Source organism: Sebastes umbrosus, chromosome 4 (assembly GCF_015220745.1).
Source record: "Sebastes umbrosus isolate fSebUmb1 chromosome 4, fSebUmb1.pri, whole genome shotgun sequence".
NCBI classification, from domain to species: Eukaryota; Metazoa; Chordata; class Actinopteri; order Perciformes; family Sebastidae; genus Sebastes; species Sebastes umbrosus.
In genome coordinates this window covers 24,526,237-24,547,922 of record NC_051272.1, presented here as the reverse complement: position 1 = coordinate 24,547,922, position 21,686 = coordinate 24,526,237, and the positions used below count along the sequence as shown (strand labels likewise).

At 40.6% G+C, this 21,686-nt stretch overlaps 1 protein-coding gene across 4 annotated transcripts in view; it reads right to left on the bottom strand.

The window, feature by feature from the left end:
- Nucleotides 1–20,630, bottom strand: part of cpt1ab (carnitine palmitoyltransferase 1Ab (liver)) — a 31,228-nt gene extending 10,598 nt beyond the window's left edge. The window contains exons 1-9 of one of the 4 annotated variants that reach the window (XM_037767869.1): nt 20,511–20,630; nt 6,609–6,773; nt 6,044–6,186; nt 4,718–4,889; nt 4,027–4,128; nt 2,664–2,801; nt 2,446–2,523; nt 944–1,051; nt 159–246 (exon numbers count right to left, since the gene is read on the bottom strand). In XM_037767869.1, the coding sequence (XP_037623797.1) occupies nt 159–246; nt 944–1,051; nt 2,446–2,523; nt 2,664–2,801; nt 4,027–4,128; nt 4,718–4,889; nt 6,044–6,186; nt 6,609–6,749 (970 nt within the window). In that variant the 5' untranslated portion in view covers nt 6,750–6,773; nt 20,511–20,630. Of the gene's footprint in view, nt 1–158; nt 247–943; nt 1,052–2,445; nt 2,524–2,663; nt 2,802–4,026; nt 4,129–4,717; nt 4,890–6,043; nt 6,187–6,608; nt 6,774–10,612; nt 10,770–16,082; nt 16,205–20,510 lie in introns of those variants that run through there. The other 3 variants (XM_037767871.1, XM_037767868.1, XM_037767872.1) reach the window with 3 other exon arrangements.
- Between the last annotated feature and the right edge of the window lie 1,056 nt (nt 20,631–21,686).

The window sequence follows — 21,686 nt, the reverse complement described above, 5'->3', positions numbered from 1 at the left end:
TATCTCCCAAATAGATGCCTAAAATAAAACTAACAAATGAGAAGTAGTTTCAGGGCTGTGCTGTTGACAATGAATCTGGTAGTCAGGGTTTCCAATGGCTGTTGCCGTGTCAATAGCTAGGGGTCACAGGGCACGGCGGAGATGTGCCCTCCTCTTACCTGTCTCCAAACCAGGGACGCGGGTGGTGTTAAACATCCGCTCCCATTGAGCCGAACACAGAGGAACCTTGTTCGCCAGCAAGTATATCTAACGCAGCGTCCGACACAGCGAAGGAACAAAACAGTAAAACAGAGACAACCGAATGTGAGTGTGTAACAGAGTGAGCACATGCATTGTGTGTTTGTCTAAATGCATACAATCGGGTCTTTGCGATCTAAGAGATCAGTGTGTATTTATGTTGTAGAATCAGGATTGTGCAAATGTAAAAAAAGAATTTGCACTGAAGCGTCATGCAGGTTGGTAAAGGAGAAGGACTGACAAGAGGAGCGGGAAAAGATGACACTGATGTGTGTCAGTGAAATCACCAGCATTAACTGAGCCTTATTTCATTAAGCCTTCAGAAAAATGCTTGTGATTTCGCTTTGCCGCTAATCACACAGCTCTACTTCCATCAAAACAAGCAAAAAGCTCAGCAGTGCATAGCTCATTCAAAGTCAGAGTTAGACACAGTGAGCTGAGGAGAATATCAGGAATCTACACAATCACTGGTGAGGTAACACACTTACTTTAAGAGTACACAAGAAACGGTTGTGAAAGATAAGCAGCTCTCATTGTAAACTTAAAAGACAAACTGAGATAACAGCTATTAATCAATAAATCGTAAATGAGAAAGTTAAACATTTACATAGTATCACAGCTTGCATAAGGTCTGTGATTAACCAAAGTTCATTCAAAATCATTTAAGAAGTGAAACAAGGAAGAAACAGAGGAGCTCTGTACTCACTGGTTTGATCTGGGCTCTGTCCAGTTTCCTCCTGTAGAGCATGATAGCATGGATGGCGTTACCTGCCCTGGCAGCCTGGATGGAGGTGGGGAACACGTACAGGAAATCCTGGAGAGAAAAAAAATTTGATTAATGGTAATAAATTAATAATCACTAACATTTCAACCAACGTGTCGCACTGTCCTGAAAAACCAGCCCGTTCTCATTCCCAGGGTGACTAAAACTGACAATTTGTCACGGCCATCGGCGTGTGATACCGCCGCACAAGGCACCCTTTAGCGCCTACAACGTCAACCTATCTGCGGAAACACTGGCTATTTTAATTTCAGTGTTGTTCCACTGACCCCATAACAAGTCTACCTCCTTTGAGAGAAGTGGTTTTGTGATATGGCTTTGTAAGCAAAAGCAGAAATCTATTTTTGTGTAAGCTGTAAAGCAGCCTGGCGTAGTAAAATGTCCCATTTATAATATCTATTGCACAAAGTCAAAACATATCCACAGTACTCAGTGACTCATGCCTGCCCTGCTGCAGGGACAGTCCACTCTACTCTCACTCATTCAGGCACATAAAAACAGAGGGAGCTGTTGGTTTCAGTCCCGCTTATCAACCCCTCAGTGGTGGATAGTTATCCCGTTGAGTTCACTGGGTCCATGATCACAAATCTGACACAGATTTGGAGCTATCAACCTGCCCCACTAGTAAAAGTAAAGACACATAGCAACACAGTGACTGTAGCTATGCCAGCCAAGATGCTGCAAATCCCAAGACTGTAAGACTGCAGTTGTAATGAGTTCCCCTGAGACACAGATGCATTGGGTTCATGCAGTCAACTGTGTGTCCTTACCTGACATAGAAAAACATTAGCACACATAATATAAAACTAGCGGTACACCATAAAAATACTCTATACTCTTATCCAAAAGGCTAATTAAGAATAGAAATCTATCTAATCTCACTAAATAAATGCTAGACAATGTTCGAATCAAAGTTGCAGGAAGAAAGTGGAGTTCAATTTCAGGAAGTTCAGTTGTAGAAGAGGAAGAAGCTTCAACTGTACCAACTGTACAATCAACCTCTCTATTCAGGCCGATAACCTTTTTTTTATAGATACAATTCTTTTTCAGTGTGTATGGCTACAAAAAAAAGTGTTTGAGCTCATTTTACCATATGTCACTTAAAATGTCGTACATAAAAACAAACCTCAGTTGGTGTGCCTGGGGGTGACAAAGGTTACTCTGCTGCTCTAGGGACTACTCTATTTTAAAATTACATATTTGATTACACTTTGTATATACCGCTCCACTTTCCACAGCTCTGTTTAAGTCAAAGAGCTGCAAAATGGTCACACTCACACTAAAGTATTGAAAGCTTTTTAATTTGGAAAACCAAACACACACCTTCAGATTGAATCACAGCCTACATGCAGATGTTTATTGCTTGACGTTTAAACAAAAGGCTGAGCCATTGTTTGCTAACAGATACTCAGATAGAGATGTCTTACCATGGCATAATAGTTGCTGTTGACCATGATGGGTCCACGGCCACGAAGGTAAATATACTCTTCCCACCAGTCACTGACCTGTGCAGCACAAAGAGAGGGAGGGGAGAAAGGAAAAGAGGGTGACCTTATTAGACACAGTGATTTTCTTCAGACAGTTCGAAGCTGATTCAAGGCCAAGCGGAGAAGAGAGAAAGGGAGAGGAATTGTTTCTAACTCACATAGTTGGAGGCCCACCAGGACTTGAGTTTGAGGTACCACTGCAGTCTGGGTCCCAGGTTCTTCTCAAAGTCTTTAGTCAAGCCCTCCATCCGTTCGTACCGCTCATCCTCCATCAGCGGGCGCACTGACTCCAGGTACTGTCAACACAGAGAAATGCTTAGTCACAAAGAGGGAAGCAAAGGGTCGTTGGTTTTAAACAAGGAGAGAGCAGATGGGCCAGAACAACTAGTCATCTACTCTGTCTCCCCTGATAGATAAAGCCTTGTTTATACTCGTGCGAGATACCGTGGCTTCGAGCACGCACAAAGGCATAGAGATGTCACGATACCAGAAATTTAGTAGTCAATACCAATACCAGTGAAGTTCCACGATTCTCAATACCCAATTACATACCACGATAAAAAACAAAAACAAAACAATAAATCCCATGTACTTCAACATACACTCCTTTATTACCATTTGCATACTGTTTTTTGATATTTTTTTATTAATCCCTGATGATCCGCCTCAAGTTTCTCGCCAAAAACAAAATTGTACCCAATACTCATTTTTACAGAGTACTTTACTAGCTTTCCTCCTGCCGATTTCAACAAGGATTTGTTGTTCTCAATGTAGCATTATCAGGGAAATGTTTTATATTCCCTGAGACGACAGGATTATGTTAATCTTGATCCTGATCCCCACTACCTATGGTACCTGCGGTATTGCAGAAAAATGACTACCGTCAACGTTTTTAGAATTTTGGCATCGACTTGGTACCAAAGTATTGGTTCTCGTGACATCCCTACAAAGGTTGTTTATGCTCAAAGCGTTGTTCGTTGCAGTATTCTTCAAAACGCCAGGGAGTTAACAAACTAAATATTCTGTGAAGAAGCAAGAAGTCAACAAGTGGTACCGGTAAAACGCCATAAACCAAACACGGAATTCCAAGGAAACTTAATTAACTGAAAACTCATATCAAATATTCATGGATTTACTTTATCGCCTTTATTCAATCCCTGTACAGAAAGAAGTCAAATTTGGAACAACAAATATATTCTAACAAAATGAAGGTTGAAAGGTTTAATATCTTGTAAACAATTTGATTTCGGCTGGCAAAATATTTACTCAAATGGAGATTTCTTAGATATCTTATTTGTATCAGTCATGTCTGAAAAGCCCTTTATACGCGCCTAGTTACAAAAGCACCGCGACAACCTACTGAGACTTCGCACTTTACGCACAATACGCGATGACGTCATTTTTGGCTCGCGCACCCTCGCGCCGGGGGTTCCAGTCCAATAGCTCGGACCATTATGAACAACAAGGACTGCGCACAAAGCACTGTTTCAGACAGGAAGTGACATGCCAGGTGGAAATTACCCTTTCGCAGGTGTCCTTGATGGTGGGAACAGGTAACCGTGGGAGAGAGTTCTGGAAACTGTAGAGCATCGGCTTCCTGCCAGAGAACACCTTCACTAATACCTGGATAAGAAGAACAGGAAAGCGGAAGGAAGGAAGTCAAAGATCAAAATGTTTCAACGGTAAACATTCACAGGGTATGTAAACAAATAAACTGTTTGTTAAAAAGGACCAAAGTAGCACTTATGGTATGTCATACTGTACACTTCACACAAGAACTGTGTCTTGTAAGTAAAGAAGAAATTGAATATTTGTCACTTTTTTTTTAAAGGTCTGCGTCAAAAGGAAGTGAAAGTCCTACAGCAATGCAAAGCAGGCTTCAATTAATTTACATCAAATTAGCAAGTGAAACAAGTGCATAATAATGTATCACAACTTAAGTGCAGTTCAGCACTGTACAGTATGAAAAGGTACCCCTGTTTCATTTAGAATATCCACTTCAATCAAGAACAGTCACACCCTTGTTAGCCAGAATTGTGTTAAATAAATGTTTCTCATACGTCTGGCTCTTTAAAGTTCCGACTGTGTCTTCTATATGAGGTGGCATAAACTTCTTCTTCTTTACTCATGTGGAAAAAAAATAGCACAAGACATTCCTGTCTAAATCTGCTCTAAAGTGAATTGTACAGGAGGAGCACATTCATTGTCTCACCATCCACAGACGAGTGGACCAGGACACGGAGCCATGGCGAGCATGCATCCAGCCGTGCCACGACAACAGGCTCTTCAGGACATTCCTCATAATCATGATGATGGTGACCCACAGGCCCGTGCCCACCAGAACCCCTCCGACTATCCTCTGGCTGTCTGTGGAGATGTATCGACTGTGGACAGAGACACAGACGGGGTCAATATAAGAGTAGCAAATTAACACTTTCTTTTTCAAAGTATGGGGAAATTATATTATGATGTAGTAAATTAGGATTATGACTGAAAAAAAACCAAGAACAATGAGATGATATGGTGTTCAATGTAATACAAGTTTGAGCAACTGATGAATCCAACACAATGGACACATAAGACAGTTAATGTCATATAGCAGCTGCCAGATTTGGCCCAGTCCAAAGTCATGAGAAATCATGACTGATAAACAATGCATGTTACTTATCTTGACAGGATTAAAAAAAACAAACACAAACACTATGATTGATTAACTGTCAACGATAAAATCCTAAACTTTGATTACTCAGTGTAGCCAGTATCAGTGATGACACATTTAATAAACATAAGAAGTGACAGAGCTTTTCTGCAATTTCACAGAGTTTGCATCCCTTAACACGTGTTCTAACCTCACACAAAATAGGTGATTGTACTGTGTAATGTCTAATGTTAGACATTTCTAGGAATAATAACTTTAATGACACAGTGGTAAACAATGTCCTTGACTTGAGGGAAAATCCTCAGCACTGTTGATAAGAGAAGCATTAAAAGCTTTATATGGACATTATCACTAAACATGATAAACATAGTGAGCAAACTAAACGAGGTGGTGGAGGACAGTTGGAACAAAAATTAATTTACAACTACTTTACAATCTGTATCTACACCTAGAGTTGCCACTGAAGGAGATACTGGAGAAAACAGGCCTACGTGTTTTCTCGTAAATACCTGAGGCATGTGCAGAGCTGCATAAACAGTTGACACCTCATGAAATGCATGCCATCGCTGTGCATTTGTCGAGACGATTTTTTATCATACAGTAGTGAATAATTCCCTCCATGCCTATTATCATTCCTAGCTAAACTCCTACTACAGAACCCAGACAATCACCAGGATATTTGTTCAGGGGCTTCCTCTCGACCACTGCGCCAACTTGTGAACAAATTAGCATGATGGTTATGTCTAGACATGAATACAGCGCTTTGCTGTTCCATGTTGGGCCAATAACGGAGGGGTTTACTGCTTTCTCGGTCTGCTGGAAGAAGAAAACAAACGCCACGTCATAAGAGGCGGCACCTACTGATATCAGTGACCTTACCTGATGGGTACGTGTTGACCAAGCTTGGCAATCAGCCCCAGAGAGGGATCCAGCTGTTGATATTTGTTGTAGGACATGTAGGACACCACCACTATCATGAACCCACCAGGGCTGCCCGGGTACACACCGGTCATTACCCCATTCTATGGAGAGGTAAACCAAATGGATGGTTACAAACATCAGTGAGCAAATTATCTATAAGGATATTGTTTATACAACAATTGATTTCATAACACAGTGTTTTAAATCCTGCTAACTTCTGTGAGATATCATTAATCAAAATAAACAAAAAGGAATGTGTGAATATGATAGCATGTGTTTTGGGTTTAAATGTGACTCAGTATGTGTATAAACAGTCAACTAGGCCAAAGGCTAGGACACAGAGAATACACAGTAGTTGACGTCACACTGTTGGCAGTTTGTGTGAGAGTGAGTGACCTTCCAGTGTGGGCGTGTTCACGTTACCCAACAGACAGATTTACAGTAGATCATCGAAAATTTCCCCACATACTGTACAGAAAACCCTCTGGACTTTGCTCTCCCATTTGTCGAACTGATCTCTCACCTTGAAGCGAATGAACCTTTTCTTCCAGGAGTGGAGGCCAGAGAGGTAGATCTGGCGTAGGGCCTCGTGGCACAGATGTAGGTCGATGCCATCGGGGGATACGGTGAACTGGAAGGCCACCGCCTGGTGAGCTTCTGCCATGGTGGCGACTACTGTGCAGGGTCACTGAGGGTAAGAAAAGTGCAAGGTAATACAATTAGTGAAGAGGGAGTTTATGTCAAACATTTAAAAGGTTAATGGAAGATGTAGGTCAAAAACATTGACCCACCCACATCTTAGCAATTGTTCTTTTAATATTTTCCTCACTTTATGTTTATGTGGATGGCATTACCATCGAGTAAATTCATCACAAAGTTAGGCTAACGTGGATATGGACTTCAATCACAACAATCAGGCAAATATCAGAACAATCTTTCATATTTGACCAGCTCCTGTTACACACTTCTGTGAAATCAGTAGTTATTATTCCTTGACGGCACTGCAGGTTGCCTAATTCCCAAAAATGTAATTAGTTTAAGCTCTTTGAAGGGAACCAGCCACTGACTGGGAAAGGATTCTTATTGGATTTGAAAGCAACACTGACGTAGATTTAACCCTGAGTTAGATGGATAACTGCAAGCTTACTTGGAAGACCCGTACATAGGTTTAGAGGCAAAACTGTTACAGCACTGTAGTGTCCAGGAGTATGGACTGAAGTCTTGAGTCCACTTAGTTATTGAAGCCCATATTGTAGTCTCGAAAACACATTTTTCATCGTCTCTGTATCATCTTGGTCTTGCTTGCAACTTTACTTGGTTTTGATTTAGTCTCAGATAAAACTGAGCTTTTTCATTAGACTATGTCTCAGAGCGCTATCTGCCTTCTCTCTCAAATCTGTCATGTGATCTGGCAATGAAACTAAACAGGTATAACCAGTACAACCAAAGCATCACATTTTTTCCTGCATTAAAATGCTTAGCAACAATGATTATTAACTATTAGCATTTTAATAATTACAAAAGCTGCATGTCCTTTATTAGGAAATACCATGAACAGAGGGATGACCTTCATGGATCAGCTGGATGTGCATGTTTACTATTTCGTTACTATATCAACTGAACTGTACCCTGCAAGCTGACACCAAAGGAGATGCACTGGAAGGTGACTGTGGATGTGCTACAGTTACTCATTACTGAACTGGTTAGGCAGGTGTGGCATCTCCTATCCTTTACTACAAAAGAGCCGACGCAAGGCAAACTATTTTATTCTATTTAGTACGTGTTTAAATAAAGTTAGGATGCAATTTGAATTCAGTTAATTTTATTTCTGTTATAACTGTTAGATAAGAGGAGAAGGGAGTGGGGAGGCAAAGGAAAGCTTAGTGGAGGACTTCTTGACACACAATCTTATCAATAAAAGGAGCTCTGGGAAATAACCTTGATCAAAAGGGAGTCTGGTCTAAAGCTCATATTTTGTTTAGTGGTTCATGTCAATGCTTACCTTACATGGTATCTAATACTGCAGATTTTTGGTGTTTTGTAATTAGGGATCTAACAAGGCTACTAATATAAAGATTTAATTGGTATTTTTTTGTATTAACTGATTGTGCAGCTGAGGCAAGGTGGTTAGCATTACAAAAGGTATTGGCTATATATGTAATACATTTAAGATTTAATTATTTCTTATGCACATCCGGTAAGCATACTATACCACTTTAGATGATATGTGGATGGGCCTACGACAAGTTGTATACATTAGAATACTATTTTCAGGCATACTTTTTAAGATAACCCCCTTAATTCTTAAGTTTTTTTTTTATCCTTGGAAATTCCTCTTTTGGGTTGTTACGTGATATTAAATGCTAACCCCTAATATACAGTAAGTGATTATTTTCCTAGTAATATAGCCTACTGTATATAACAGGCATTTTAAACCTACAAAATATAACCTGATCCTTCTGTTGTTCTTGTTCAGTCTGTTTATTTTTATTAGTTAGTATAATTTACATCAGTAATCGTTTTGGGTCCTATTTTATATATATTTTTAGCTTACATATATTGTTGTTGTGTGTCACTATGTTTTATCCATGTTTCTATAGCTGCTCCAAACCAATTGCCCCTAGAGGGATTAATAAAGTTGTTTGAATTGAGTTGAAAATGAACAGCATTTGTTATGGTTTTAGAGGCCCAGAAGACATGTCTTCACTTCAAATTGAAATAATTTGATCATCACTGGTATAGGAAACCAACAGTATGTGTTAACTACAGACCATCACCTGAATGATGAAACTCTGGTTGTGGCATTGGTGATGCTGTTTCATGTTGCCTTCAATTGCTGTAGGAAATAACTTCACCACATGAGCATACATATAACAACTGCCTAAAACGACATTAAATGTAAAAACTGATGTTTCCACAGTAACGTTAATGTTTGGCATCCCATGGTAATGCTGTATTAGGGTTTTCACTTTCCTTTTCACTAAGACTACACAGCAATGTGTTTCTCTGCAAAGCTTCTTCTTTTGGAAAGCAATGTGTTCTCTTTTTTTCTTCTTTTGCAAGAGTCCATTTTTATTTCATTCAATAAGAGCACTCTGAAAGCAGGACACGTCCTTTTCTACGTTTTTCAGTCCTCGGAAAAGGAGCAAGCACCATCCACAGAAGCAGCAGCAGCAGCAGCACAGTGTTTGAGCCAGCAGACAGTCCCCTCCCCCCAGCTACTTTCCAACATCACATGATCCACCCTGTGCTGCAGAAACTGGGGGAAAGGTCGCAGCGCTGCGCCGCTTGGATACAGGGCAAAACCGGCAACATAGGAGGCACAAATCCTCCTATTGCCGGCATTGTGGTCACAATGAAGCCACCCAAAACATATTGTTTTGTTTTGGATATTGTATAATAGTCAATATGTTAAAAGCAGGTGCTAAACCAGGCCTTTAGCGTTAGTTAATCATGTAAACCACCTCTCTGTCTCTATCTGCATTATGATTCTGACCGCAAACACCACATCATCATCATCATCATCCACATCATCATCATCCACATCATCATCACACACATTCACTCCTCGGCATGTGTAGGTTACATTTATTTTGGTTGTTAGATCAAGTAACCTGCCCACGTGGCCTGGTTGAAATGGGGTCACTAGTGTGTGCACTAGTGTGTCAATAAACTATATTATAATGATTGATCAAAACAAACCAGTCGCATGTAAATAAACCTTAAAGTGTCTGCTGCTTTTTATGATGCTGTTACAAAAAAAAAAAAAAAAAAAAAAAAGACAAATCAGCTTTTACTGACCTTCACTGGCAGGTGTCATTTACACAGCTTTTTTCTAAATATCTAAAGCTACTAATCACAACATCACAAGACATACTATACTGTCATATTATTATTGAATAATAGGATTTGAATTGTTATAGAGCTGAGCTAGTTGTCAATGGATGACCTCTACTTGGACTTTTGCCTACATTCACTTTATGATCAAGTGTTAGGAGGAGTGCCAACCAGCCCTTTACCTGGACCATAATCATCACACTATAATAAAGCTCATACCAGGTTAAAAATGTGATGCAGATATTCAGTAGAGGCCTATTCCAACAGATTTTGTACAACCTACTGGTTAGAAAAAAAAACATATTTGAGAGTGCAATAGTCAAGTTTCCTTTGAGGTTTAGTTTCGACCTTGATGAGTCAAGATTTTGCCTGTGAACTTAATTTCTGACTGCTGCAGGCCATAAGAAGCACACAGCCGCCTGGCTATATGTCCATGCGAAGGTGAGAGAACATGTACTGTACGTCATGTAGTAAACACCGCACAGGTTTAGAGCACTGCGCCGACAAGGAAATACAACAATCTGACATTAACATCGCACAAATAACGACAGCAGCTTTCAAAGAAGCTTTCGTTTAGCTTGTCGAGGTTTTTTTTCTTGCAGCCATATTTTCACACTTTCCAAAACTAGACGAGAGAGAGAGAGTCGAGATCACGCCTAGACAAAAAAAAAAAGGAGACTTATTACTCACCAACCCTTTCTATCTATCAGTGTGAGAGAGAGCAGAGCTTTCTGTTTAGACGAGGATGTGACACAGCTCGTCTGCTTGGATTCACTGCGCATGAATGGGAGCACAGACTTGTACACACAGCCTGCCCCCTTTTTTTGAGTCAAAGTGGCCGACAGACTGAACAAATCCCCCGGTAAGAAACAGCGCCCCCATCAGGTCTCCTGTGATATATACACTATGTTCTCTTGTGCTATAGAAAGGGTTGGATGAGGACAAAACAGCCTCCCTAAATGACATCACAGACGCTGTGATCGTTTCCCTGCACCCAGTACTCCATGTACTCCATGTACAGATGATGGATATGATATTATCAACATCTGCCCAGTCAAATGCAAGCCCAATAGGAGTGGGCAGTATAGATACAATCCTCTATCATGTTTTTATATATATATATATATATATATATATTGGGTGAATAAGCCTAATGTGGGAAATTTTTTGCATTTCAGATTTCTGGAATATATTGTGATATGAACCCAGTGCATTGAATCCAAACCCAGGACCGCTCTGAAATCCCCAGGATGTGTCCTAATCAAACCAAAAAAAAATAAACATCAAATTCATAAATGAAATGGTAGACATATCAATACTCTAATGCCAAGTTTTCTCAGACAAATCTTGATTTTCTAATGTGGGACAGTCATGTCCGAAATGTGGGACACTGAAAGGTCTGTAAAAAGACACTCTGTTAAAAGGCCTAAATATCACCTTGATTAATGTAGGAAACACTCAAAGCTAATTTCCCTGCACCCAGTACTCCATGTACTCCATGTACAGATGATGGATATGATATTATTAACATCTGCCCAGTCAAATGCAGCCCAATAGGAGTGGGCAGTATAGATACAATCCTCTATCATGTTTTTTTTTTATATATATATATATATATATATTGGGTGAATAAGCCTAATGTGGGAAATTTTTTGCATTTCAGATTTCTGGAATATATTGTGATATGAACCCAGTGCATTGAATCCAAACCCAGGACCGCTCTGAAATCCCCAGGATGTGTCCTAATCAAACCAAAAAAAAATAAACATCAAATTCATAAATGAAATGGTAGACATATCAATACTCTAATGCCAAGTTTTCTCAGACAAATCTTGATTTTCTAATGTGGGGCAGTCATGTCCAAAATGTGGGACACTGAAAAGTCTGTAAAAAGACACTCTGTTATAAGGCCTAAATATCACCTTGATTAATGTAGGAAACACTCAAAGCTAATTTCCCTGCACCCAGTACTCCATATACTCCATGTACAGATGATGGATATGATATTATCAACATCTGCCCAGTCAAATGCAAGCCCAATAGGAGTGGGCAGTATAGATACAATCCTCTATCATGTTTTTTTATATATATATATATATATATATATATATATATATATATATATATATTGGGTGAATACGCCTAATGTGGGAAATTTTTTGCATTTCAGATTTCTGGAATATATTGTGATATGAACCCAGTGCATTGAATCCAAACCCAGGACCGCTCTGAAATCCCCAGGATGTGTCCTAATCAAACCAAAAAAAAAATAAACATCAAATTCATAAATGAAATGGTAGACATATCAGTACTCTAATGCCAAGTTTTCTCAGACAAATCTTGATTTTCTAATGTGGGACAGTCATGTCCGAAATGTGGGACACTGAAAGGTCTGTAAAAAGACACTCTGTTAAAAGGCCTAAAAATCACCTTGATTAATGTAGGAAACACTCAAAGCTAATTTCCCTGCACCCAGTACTCCATATACTCCATGTACAGATGATGGATATATTATCAACATCTTCCCCAGTCAAATGCAGCCCAATAGGAGTGGGCAGTAATAGATACAATCCTCTATCATGTTTTTTATATTGGGTGAATAAGCCTAATGTGGGACATTTTTTGCATTTCAGATTTCTGGAATATATTGTGATATGAAGCCAGTACATTAACTCCAGGGTCTGAAATTAAGTTTTTTCCTCACCTGCCACTGTGGCAGGCTATTGAACATTTCTAACGGCCACTTCTGAAATCTATCTAGAAGGCTTTAGTACTGTAAACACTGAGTCAGCGGTACCGGACAGTAAAAATATTAAATATATATCATGCACCCTGACAATTTGGATTTAGGCATTACTTTTAAAAAATTATATTTCTTAATATAAGGAAAACCTATCTGCCATGGTGGCAGGTGACCTGAAAGTTTCACCTGCCACAGTCAACATTGTATTGCCATGTATTTGGCAGGTGGCTGGTGCTGGTTTCATTCCCTGATTAAATCCAAACCCAGGACCGCTCTGAAATCCCCAGGATGTGCCCTAATCAAACCAAAACAAATAAACATCACATTCATAAATGAAATGGTAGACATATCAATACTCTAATGCCAAGTTTTCCAAGATTCAAATCTTGATTTTCTAATGTGGGACAGTCATGTCCGAAATGTGGGACACTGGAAAGTCTGTTAAAAGGCCTAAAAAATCACCTTAATTAATGTAGGAAAAACTCAAAGCTAAATGTGCAATCCCATGTTCAGTAATTTGACCACTTACAATGTTATTGATGTTACAAAACCTAGGCTTATGTTGACGTTACATGGAGAATAGAACATGGCATTCCATTCTTCAACCAGGATGCAACTTGGTTTTGCGGAACACCAGCTTCAACTTGCCCTATCGCACGAGAGTAGTAAAAGTAATGTAGGGGTTCTACTTTGGTAGGTTTTGGTTATTAGCAAAATAATTAATAAATAATAATATAATTATTATTTATTAATAAAGATTATCAATAAACATCAATAATAAACGGGGCACCACCCTGGAATCAGGGACCAATGACCAAAACGTTAATATAGTCTCATTATATATGCTAAACTATCAATTTGGAACGTTGATTAATAATTAAATTAATAACTATAACCAAAATAGATAGTAAAGGTTGAAGGATATCGGAATTCTTGACATAGCAGAGGTTGGCAGTATTCACTCTTGTGCAACATTAAAGAGACCAGCATGTATATTCCACAATCATTTATTTACAAGATAATAAAGGTTCAAAACACAATATTAATCTAACTAAATAACTAAACTAAACAAACCAAACACAGTGTGTAAGCATGTGTGTGTGTGTGTGTGTGTGTGTGTGTGAGAGAGAGAGAGAGAGAGAGAGAGAGGGGGGGGGAAACAAGATGGGTTCTTGTCTCAAAATGTCTGTATGGCCTACAAACAAAATGGCGAGCACTGTAAAACTACAAAGATGGCTGAATCAAAGATGGCGGAATCAAAGATGGCGGAATCAAAGATGGCGAAATCAAAGATGGCCGTCAGCATGTCATCACATGACCTCTTTGTTCTAGGACAGAGAGGGGGGTGACGTGTGGGTTAAGATTATCTGAAGCTGTATGTTTATGTTTAACTAATTCACAGTTTCTGTATGTGATCTTAATGTGTGTTAGATATGCAGTGGGTTAGAAAAGATGGTTAGTTGCATGCAAGACCTTGTCTATGTGAAGCATAAACTAAACACATCAGATGTGGCGAAGCCAGTTACCCAAAAATCAAATACAGATAAATCACCACAGTCAAACTCAATGAATAACATTAAACCAAATCAATACAAGTACTTTCTAGAAATCAAAGTTGGACAGTCTTGCTCAGCTGTGTGCGATTGCTAATGCTAAGGCCCAGTACGTTACCAATCCATGGAAGAAAAGGGTTTGTGATTCCATGTGTTGAAGTTGTGGTTCCAAGTCAAAGAGGTCGTCTTTGCTGTTAGTTTGGTGCTAACTTCTTCGCTTGATAGCTTGAAGTTAGCTGGTGAAAAGGGCAGAGCACTCGCGTCGTCTGCCGTTTGGTTCCTTGGTTGCAATGGCTGTTTCCTAACAGGCCATTGATCAGAACAGAGCTGTTTCTACAGCTTCTGGACTGGAGAGCTAAGATGAAGAATAGAAAGAGCTGTGGGTCACCTCCAGCAGCTGGTCAGCTTGTGTCAGGAGGTGAAGAGCAAAGAGTCGAAAGAGAGGGAACAAAGGACATTCCTCTGGTTTTGTTCTGTGTGAATTTCACACCTCAGGGTGAAATGTTACTGTAGCCAATGAGGACTGAGCTGAGTCCTGTGGTCAAGGAGAGCATACCTCCAGGATTCTGGGAGACAGTTCACTGTGTCTGCCACCCGAAATGGCAGGTCCCTACAGTAAAATTTGCCAAAATTCTCTGCCAATGCTAAACAGTGTGTTCTCCTGTTGGTATCAACTCTTGTTTTGAGCTCTGGGGCCTGCTGGGTGCTGTGCACTACTAAAGTATAAAAAAGATAGGACAGGTTGAAGCTGGTGTTCCGTAAAACCAAATTGCATCCTGATTGAGGAATGGAACGCCATCCCACAGCAACGTGTGACCAGGTTGGTGACCAGCATGAGGAGGAGGTGCCAGGCTGTTGTGTCTACGTATGGATCTTCCACCGCTACTGAGGCTCCTGACGGTGTATTAAATGAATAAAGTGTAAAATTGCATATATGTCTTGTTTGTTCCTAGTTACTGATAGAGAGTTCAATCATCCAATCCACCAAACAACTCACAACAAGAGTCAACACCAACGTGATACTCAGTGAGCCACCATCACGACACAAGGACCCCAAAATCAAAGCAGCTGAATCTATTTCATCCATCATTAATTTCATTATAACATATATACTGTTCCTTTTGTGAAATGTCAAATAGGGCTGCACAATTTTGGCCAAAATGGTAAATTGCTAATATTGATATCACAATTTTTTATCACGATTATTCATTGATTTTTAGCGACAACATATTTTTTATTGCACTTTCACTTTAAAATAAACAGATCACTGTTTTCACTTCCATGCTGTGCTACATTCCTGCTAATGTACAAATTAGGGCTGCACGATGTTGGACAAAACTGCCATTGCAATATTTTTTTCTGCTACTGTATATATATTGCAATATGAAAAAATACAGAAATATTCACCTTACCCCTTTGTTAGCTACATTTTAAGTTAAATGCTTCAATCTGGTGCACTTCACAGCCAAATAAGCTACATAAGAGATAGATAAAAAAAAATATTATGCTCTTAATTTAATCATAAACACATTGGTTGTATAGATAATATCGATACCCAAAAGTGAAGCCAAAACGTCTCGATCACCGGCTGGTGGCTGGATGTTAGTTTAAGAAGCACTTGATTTGATATGCAGCAGTTTTCTATGAGCAGAACGTGCATTTTAAACGTCAATATCGCAGGCAATCATGTTCATTTAATTGTGGGAAGCCAAAATTGTGATCTCGATTAATATTCGATTAATTGTGCAGCCCTAATGTCAAAATGTCTTCCGTGAAAAAGGCCTTTTGTAAGAACTTACATGTCACTGGTATAATCAGGTGAAGTAAAACACTTGTGTCACTTGTGGCTGATAAGAGCTTTTACCTTTCTTTTTCCCCAATGCCCAAGGGCATCGAAAAGCACGTGTTACTAATCACATTAATGAGGACTCTGTTGCATTTAATTGGTATCCTAGGCAGTGATTCCAGTGAGCCAGCATGTACAGTAGACCTTTTTCACAGCAGACATTTTGACATGTCATAGTAGGAAAATCACAGGTGAAATTGATTATATTAACAATGGCTCAGTTCCATAAGTGTTCCAGTAATATAGTCCAGTGAGCCAGCATGCACCTCCTCTGATTGTAGACATCATTAATGTTAAATACACCTGTGCTTTTCCTATTGTGTCAAAATGTCTGCTGTGAAAAAGGTCTACTAGGGGCCTAGAATGGGCATACCCTAATGAAGTGCAGCCATCTTTAACGTAATGTAATGCCAGATGCTTTTTTCCCCCCTGCCAGCAATGATCTTCACTAGGAGGCTTCTGCTACGCCTCCTCTCTTGGTGCAGGCCACTAGTGAGTTACTCACTGTGAGTCACTTGTGCCAAAAAATGATGTGGCAATGCACAACTAAGCTGGAGGTATTGTTAATTGGACCTGAACAGGGATTCCTGCGGTGGTTGGCAAGAATTGTGGCCCCGAGTCACCCAAACCGTGCTTGACAGACCTGTTTTTGAGGCTTTTGTTTTGTTTCGCCTTTGAGGACGAGATAGTCATTCTCTAATCGAGGTCTAATCAATCACAGATAACAGGAAACACCTGTGTGACTGTGCATAGTGTCAGCTACTACACACCTTTTTTCACACCAGACATAACAAGCAGGTTTAATTAATAACAATAATGAAGGGTGCATATGAGGACACCCACATGGAATGTAGTCATTGTTGATGTCATTAGTTACACCTGGGCTTTCTGCCATGACGAGAGGCCCTTTTCACCTGTGAGGTTGTGCAATGTCAGCTACTATACAACTTTTCACAGCAGTCATTTTGACATGTCATAGCAACACAGGTGTAATTGATGAAATAAATTATGGTCCCATTCTATTTTAGTGTTTCACAGCTATTGCAGTGAGCCAGCATGCACAATATACCAGGGCCCTGGCCCACCTCAATAGATCAGGGCCATAATTAATGTTATGAATTACACCCGTGTTTACCCTGCAATGTGAAAAGAGCCTAGTCAGACTGTCTGCGGTGAAAACGGTCTGTTTAGAAAGTCCGGAAATAGGCCTTTTCACCGCAGACCTTTTGACTTGTCACAGTATGAAAAGCGCAGGTGTTACTAATAACATTATCAATGGCTCTGTGACCGTAATCATTTTTACACCTGTGCTTTTCCTACTTAGACTTTTCAAATGCCTTCCATGAAAAAGGCTTATGGTTTTAGAAGTTAAATCAGTTCAAAATGAGAGAAGAAAAAGCAACACAGGATTTAAAGTACATCCAGACACAGGGGGGGCACTGTTGCACACTGTTGCAGATAATGGGCCAATCCTTAGGCACAGGCTATTCAGACAGATAGATATTCAGCTGAGTTATTTTGATTTTGTATTAAATTGTTCTGTATTCTGCTGTTTGTTTCTGACAGCAATTGCACTTAATAAGCAGTGTTGTTCCTTCTTTGTGTTACACCCTAAAACAATGGGATGATTTAATTCAATGGTATGCAGAGACCACTACATATTAAGTAGAAGACATCCATGCACTGACCTATATGGGTCAAAAAAGGCCACATTTGTGTGATGAAACAATACACTGTTAAATATACCAAGAGAGGGCATGCGTATTTCATTTTAAGGATTTTGAAGCAGTCGTTTTTACTTGAAGGCACATTTTCAGATTGTACTTAAGATATCACAAAAATTGTTTCCTATTCTAATTGTTTAGCCATTCAAAAACATGTTAAGCATCCCTGCAATTTTGTTTACCCCCCGGTGCAATGTGTATCTGGCCTTTTTTTGTTTTTACCCTCTGGACCTGAAAGTGTCTAGCGTCTGTTAGACGACCTTTCCATGATTTATCACATCATAATTAGGCAACACTGTTTAACACAGTATCTGTTGTGTGGTATAACTGATGCGTCATAATTGAACCACGTCTCTCTTTGCCTCAGTGGCTTCCAACCTGGGGGGGATCAGGTCCAGAGATAAATATGAGGAATCACAAGGTGACTAATGGGATAAATAAGAAGAAGATATATTTGTTAAACAAAAGGTTAATTACTTTTCCTGACTTGTCTCTTTTCATTTCCTTTTTGCTTGTGAAACACTGGATATGTTCATTTCTAGGGGGGTCCTAAAGAGGGCTAGAATCTCAACTAAGTGGTTTAACATACAACCGCCACTCAAATGAACAATCTGAGAAGGAAAAACAAGTCTTTGGTTTATGTCCATATTAAGGACATAACCTGTGATTGAAGGTCATGAATAAACCTTGCTTTATTTTAAGACTTTACAAGCCAAATAAACTCATCACAAAAGTGACCATTTTCTTTGTCAAAGAGTTTGCTTATCTGATTATTTTTATGTCCACATTAAGGACATAACCTGTGATGAAGGTCATAAGTAAACCTTGCTTTATTTTAAAGGTCCCATATTGTAAAAAGTGAGACTTTCATGTCTTTTATATTATAAAGAAAGGTTTAAGTGATATATAAATACTGTGAAAGTATCAAAACTCTCAATATACGGAGAAATACACACAGCCAGTATTCAGAAATTGTGTGTTTGAAACAAGCCGTTAAGATTTCTGTCCATTTGTGATGTCACAAATTTACAATATTTAGACCATTTCACAGTTTTAAACGTAAACATACTAAATGTTTCCCAGTTTATTTCCTGTTGCAGTGTGTGTGAATAACATCAATTGACAGGATGTAAACATGGACCCAAGCTGTTTCCTTGCAAAGTTGCAATGCACTAAAACAGAGAGTGTGTTCCAATCCACGTACTTCCTGAAGTACACTTCAATGTAGTGTACTGTGTGCACTCTGTACTTACTTGAGTAGTGCGTAAATTTCAACGGGGTAGGGTCGTCTCAAGTGGAATACTCTGGGGCGCACTGACCGGAAATGACGATCGCAACATTTCACCACGGATCGCCACCCGCCAAAATATCTTCTTCTCCTTCTGGGTCTTACGGCAGCTGGTATCCTTTGTGTTGCACTGCTGCCTCCTTCAGGTTTTACCCGCCCACTACCCGCCAAAATATCTGCCTGCTTTGTTGAAGAAAAAAATTAAAGCAGAGTGGAAATTACGTTTCCAACGTCGTCGCCTACGCCTACGATGTGTGCACTGCATTTTGCCGTACTTCACAGTGTGAACGCGCTTATGCACTCAAAATAGTAAGTGTAAGTACAGAAGTACGCGCATTGGAACACACTCAGAGTGTTTCAGACAGAGAGTAAATACAGGTTTATTCAGACAGACAGCATGAGAAAAATAATGTGTTTTTTGAACATTAAAGGGACTGTTTGTAGCTTTTTTTTGCGTATAAATGTACCGGGTCGGGATCCCATGCGTGCTCGCATATGCGCGCTCGCGTGTGGCCGGAGTCTCTCCTTCGCTGCCTGCTTGTCTTCACTCACACAGCGCGCGTTCTCGCTGTCTCGCTCCACCTCTAGACGAGCATGCGCGCTCACTACACACTGCAGAAGAGTTAGTTTAGCTCTGAGAGTATCTAGTGAATGTACAGTGGACGTTTGTGCAGAAATAAATGCTGCAGCTCCTCCAGACCAACAGAGGTTTTCCGTGTCTTGTGAAGTGACGGGGCTCCGCAGCGAGAAACGTTATCGTGTCCGACCGGGTGCCGGTGTCTCCCTGCGGGCGCAGTCGGGTGGCGATAACGTTTTTCTTCCTGCTTCAGCCCCGGCACCGACCCGCTTTTGCTGAAGCAGGAAAAGTCAACACTAGGATCAGCAGTGATTCATGGAGAGACCTTCGTCTGGTCAGCTGCCAAGCAGGTGAAATATAGAGTGATATTGTGGTTTTAGCTGACGTGTATCGCCTCACTGTTTTGAGCGATGCTCGTTCATGTCTATGTAGAGCGAGCAAGCGCGATCCCGACGCTGACTTTCGTTGACTTACCGGCCACAGGTGTCGCTGTTAACAACCATTTCTGAAAGTTACAAATAGTCCCTTTAAAGCATGTAAACATGTTCTAATAGAAACCCAAACTACAAACATGAACCAGAAAATGAGCACGATATGTCCTCTTTAAGACTTAACAAGCCAAACAAACAGCTCTAGATGGATAAAACAGGAGGAAACATCCCGGTATCTCCTGCATGTGTGGTGTTGATCCAGCAGAGGGCGCAAAGTGAACATCTGTTTTGTCAAAGAGTTTGTTCATCCAAGCTAACGCTAGCTTGCTAGTCATCGCGTTTAGATGGAGGAGGAATGTATCAGCCAGCAACACTGCATCTTAAACACCTTAAACATCTTAAGTTAGCGTTAATGTGATGTCTTACCGTCTTTTAGGTCAGTTCATGCCCGTTAAACCGCTACAACTTCCCTTCCGCCACCGTCAGTTAGATAGTGATGATGGGAATTCCGGCTCTTTTTAGTGAGCCAGATCATTTGGCTCAGCTCACCAAGAAGAGCCGGCTCTTTCGGCTCCCAAACGGCTCTTCGTTTTGCCACTTCTGCCTTTTATAATTCAGCCAAATTTAACGCTGTTTTGACCTGATGATTAGTATGTGTGCACATATATCACTTAAATTATTCACTCATCTGGTCTGTTATTCGCGCACCGCACTCCTCTCTCTCTTTCTCTCCTCCTCTCTCTCCTGCTCTGTACGTGTAGACCGTCAGCGCGCCGCGCACCTCCTCGCACCTCCCTGCTTGATGGTATGATCCTTGTCTGTCATCACCTGATTGGTCGCACGGACGTCATTAACACAACATTCAATCACAATCAGTGCATGGGGTGCCCGTGGCGCGGAGAAGGTCGTCCTATCATTCTGCCTTGAATTCAAGGGACTGTTTGTAACTTTCAGACCTGTGGCCGTTAAGTCAACGAAAGTCAGCGTCTGGCTCGCGCTTGCTCGCTCTACATAGACATGAACGAGCATCGCTCAAAACAGTGAAGCGACACAGGTCAGCTAAAACCACAATATCTCTCTATATTTCACCTGCTTGGCAGTAATGTTAGCTGACCAGACGAAGGTCTCTCCATGAATCAATGCTGATCCTAGTATTGGCTTTTCCTGCTTCAGCTTCCGGGGCTGAAGCAGGAAGAGAAACGTTATCGACTCCGACCGGGTGCCAATGTCTTCCCCCGGCCGCGGTCGAAGACGATAACGTTTCTTGCTGCGGAGCCCCGTCCCCAAGGAGCTGCAGCATTTATTTCTGCACAAACATCCACATTCACTAGATATTCTCAGAGCTACGAAGTCTTCTGCAGTGTGTAGTGTGCGCGCATGAACGTGAGAGTGGAGCGAGCAGAGGAGCAGAGGAGCAGAGTACAGCAGAGACTCCGGCCCTGGAGACGAAAGGTACGGTCTCCCCCGCGTAGTACGACCGCCGCCAACACTGTTTAACGGACGGGCGTCACTAGATATAACTTTGTGGTTTTGGTGCTTCCGTGTAGTTTGTGTTGGAGTCTGAGTCTAAACAGCGTAGCCACACGCGAGTGCGCATATGCG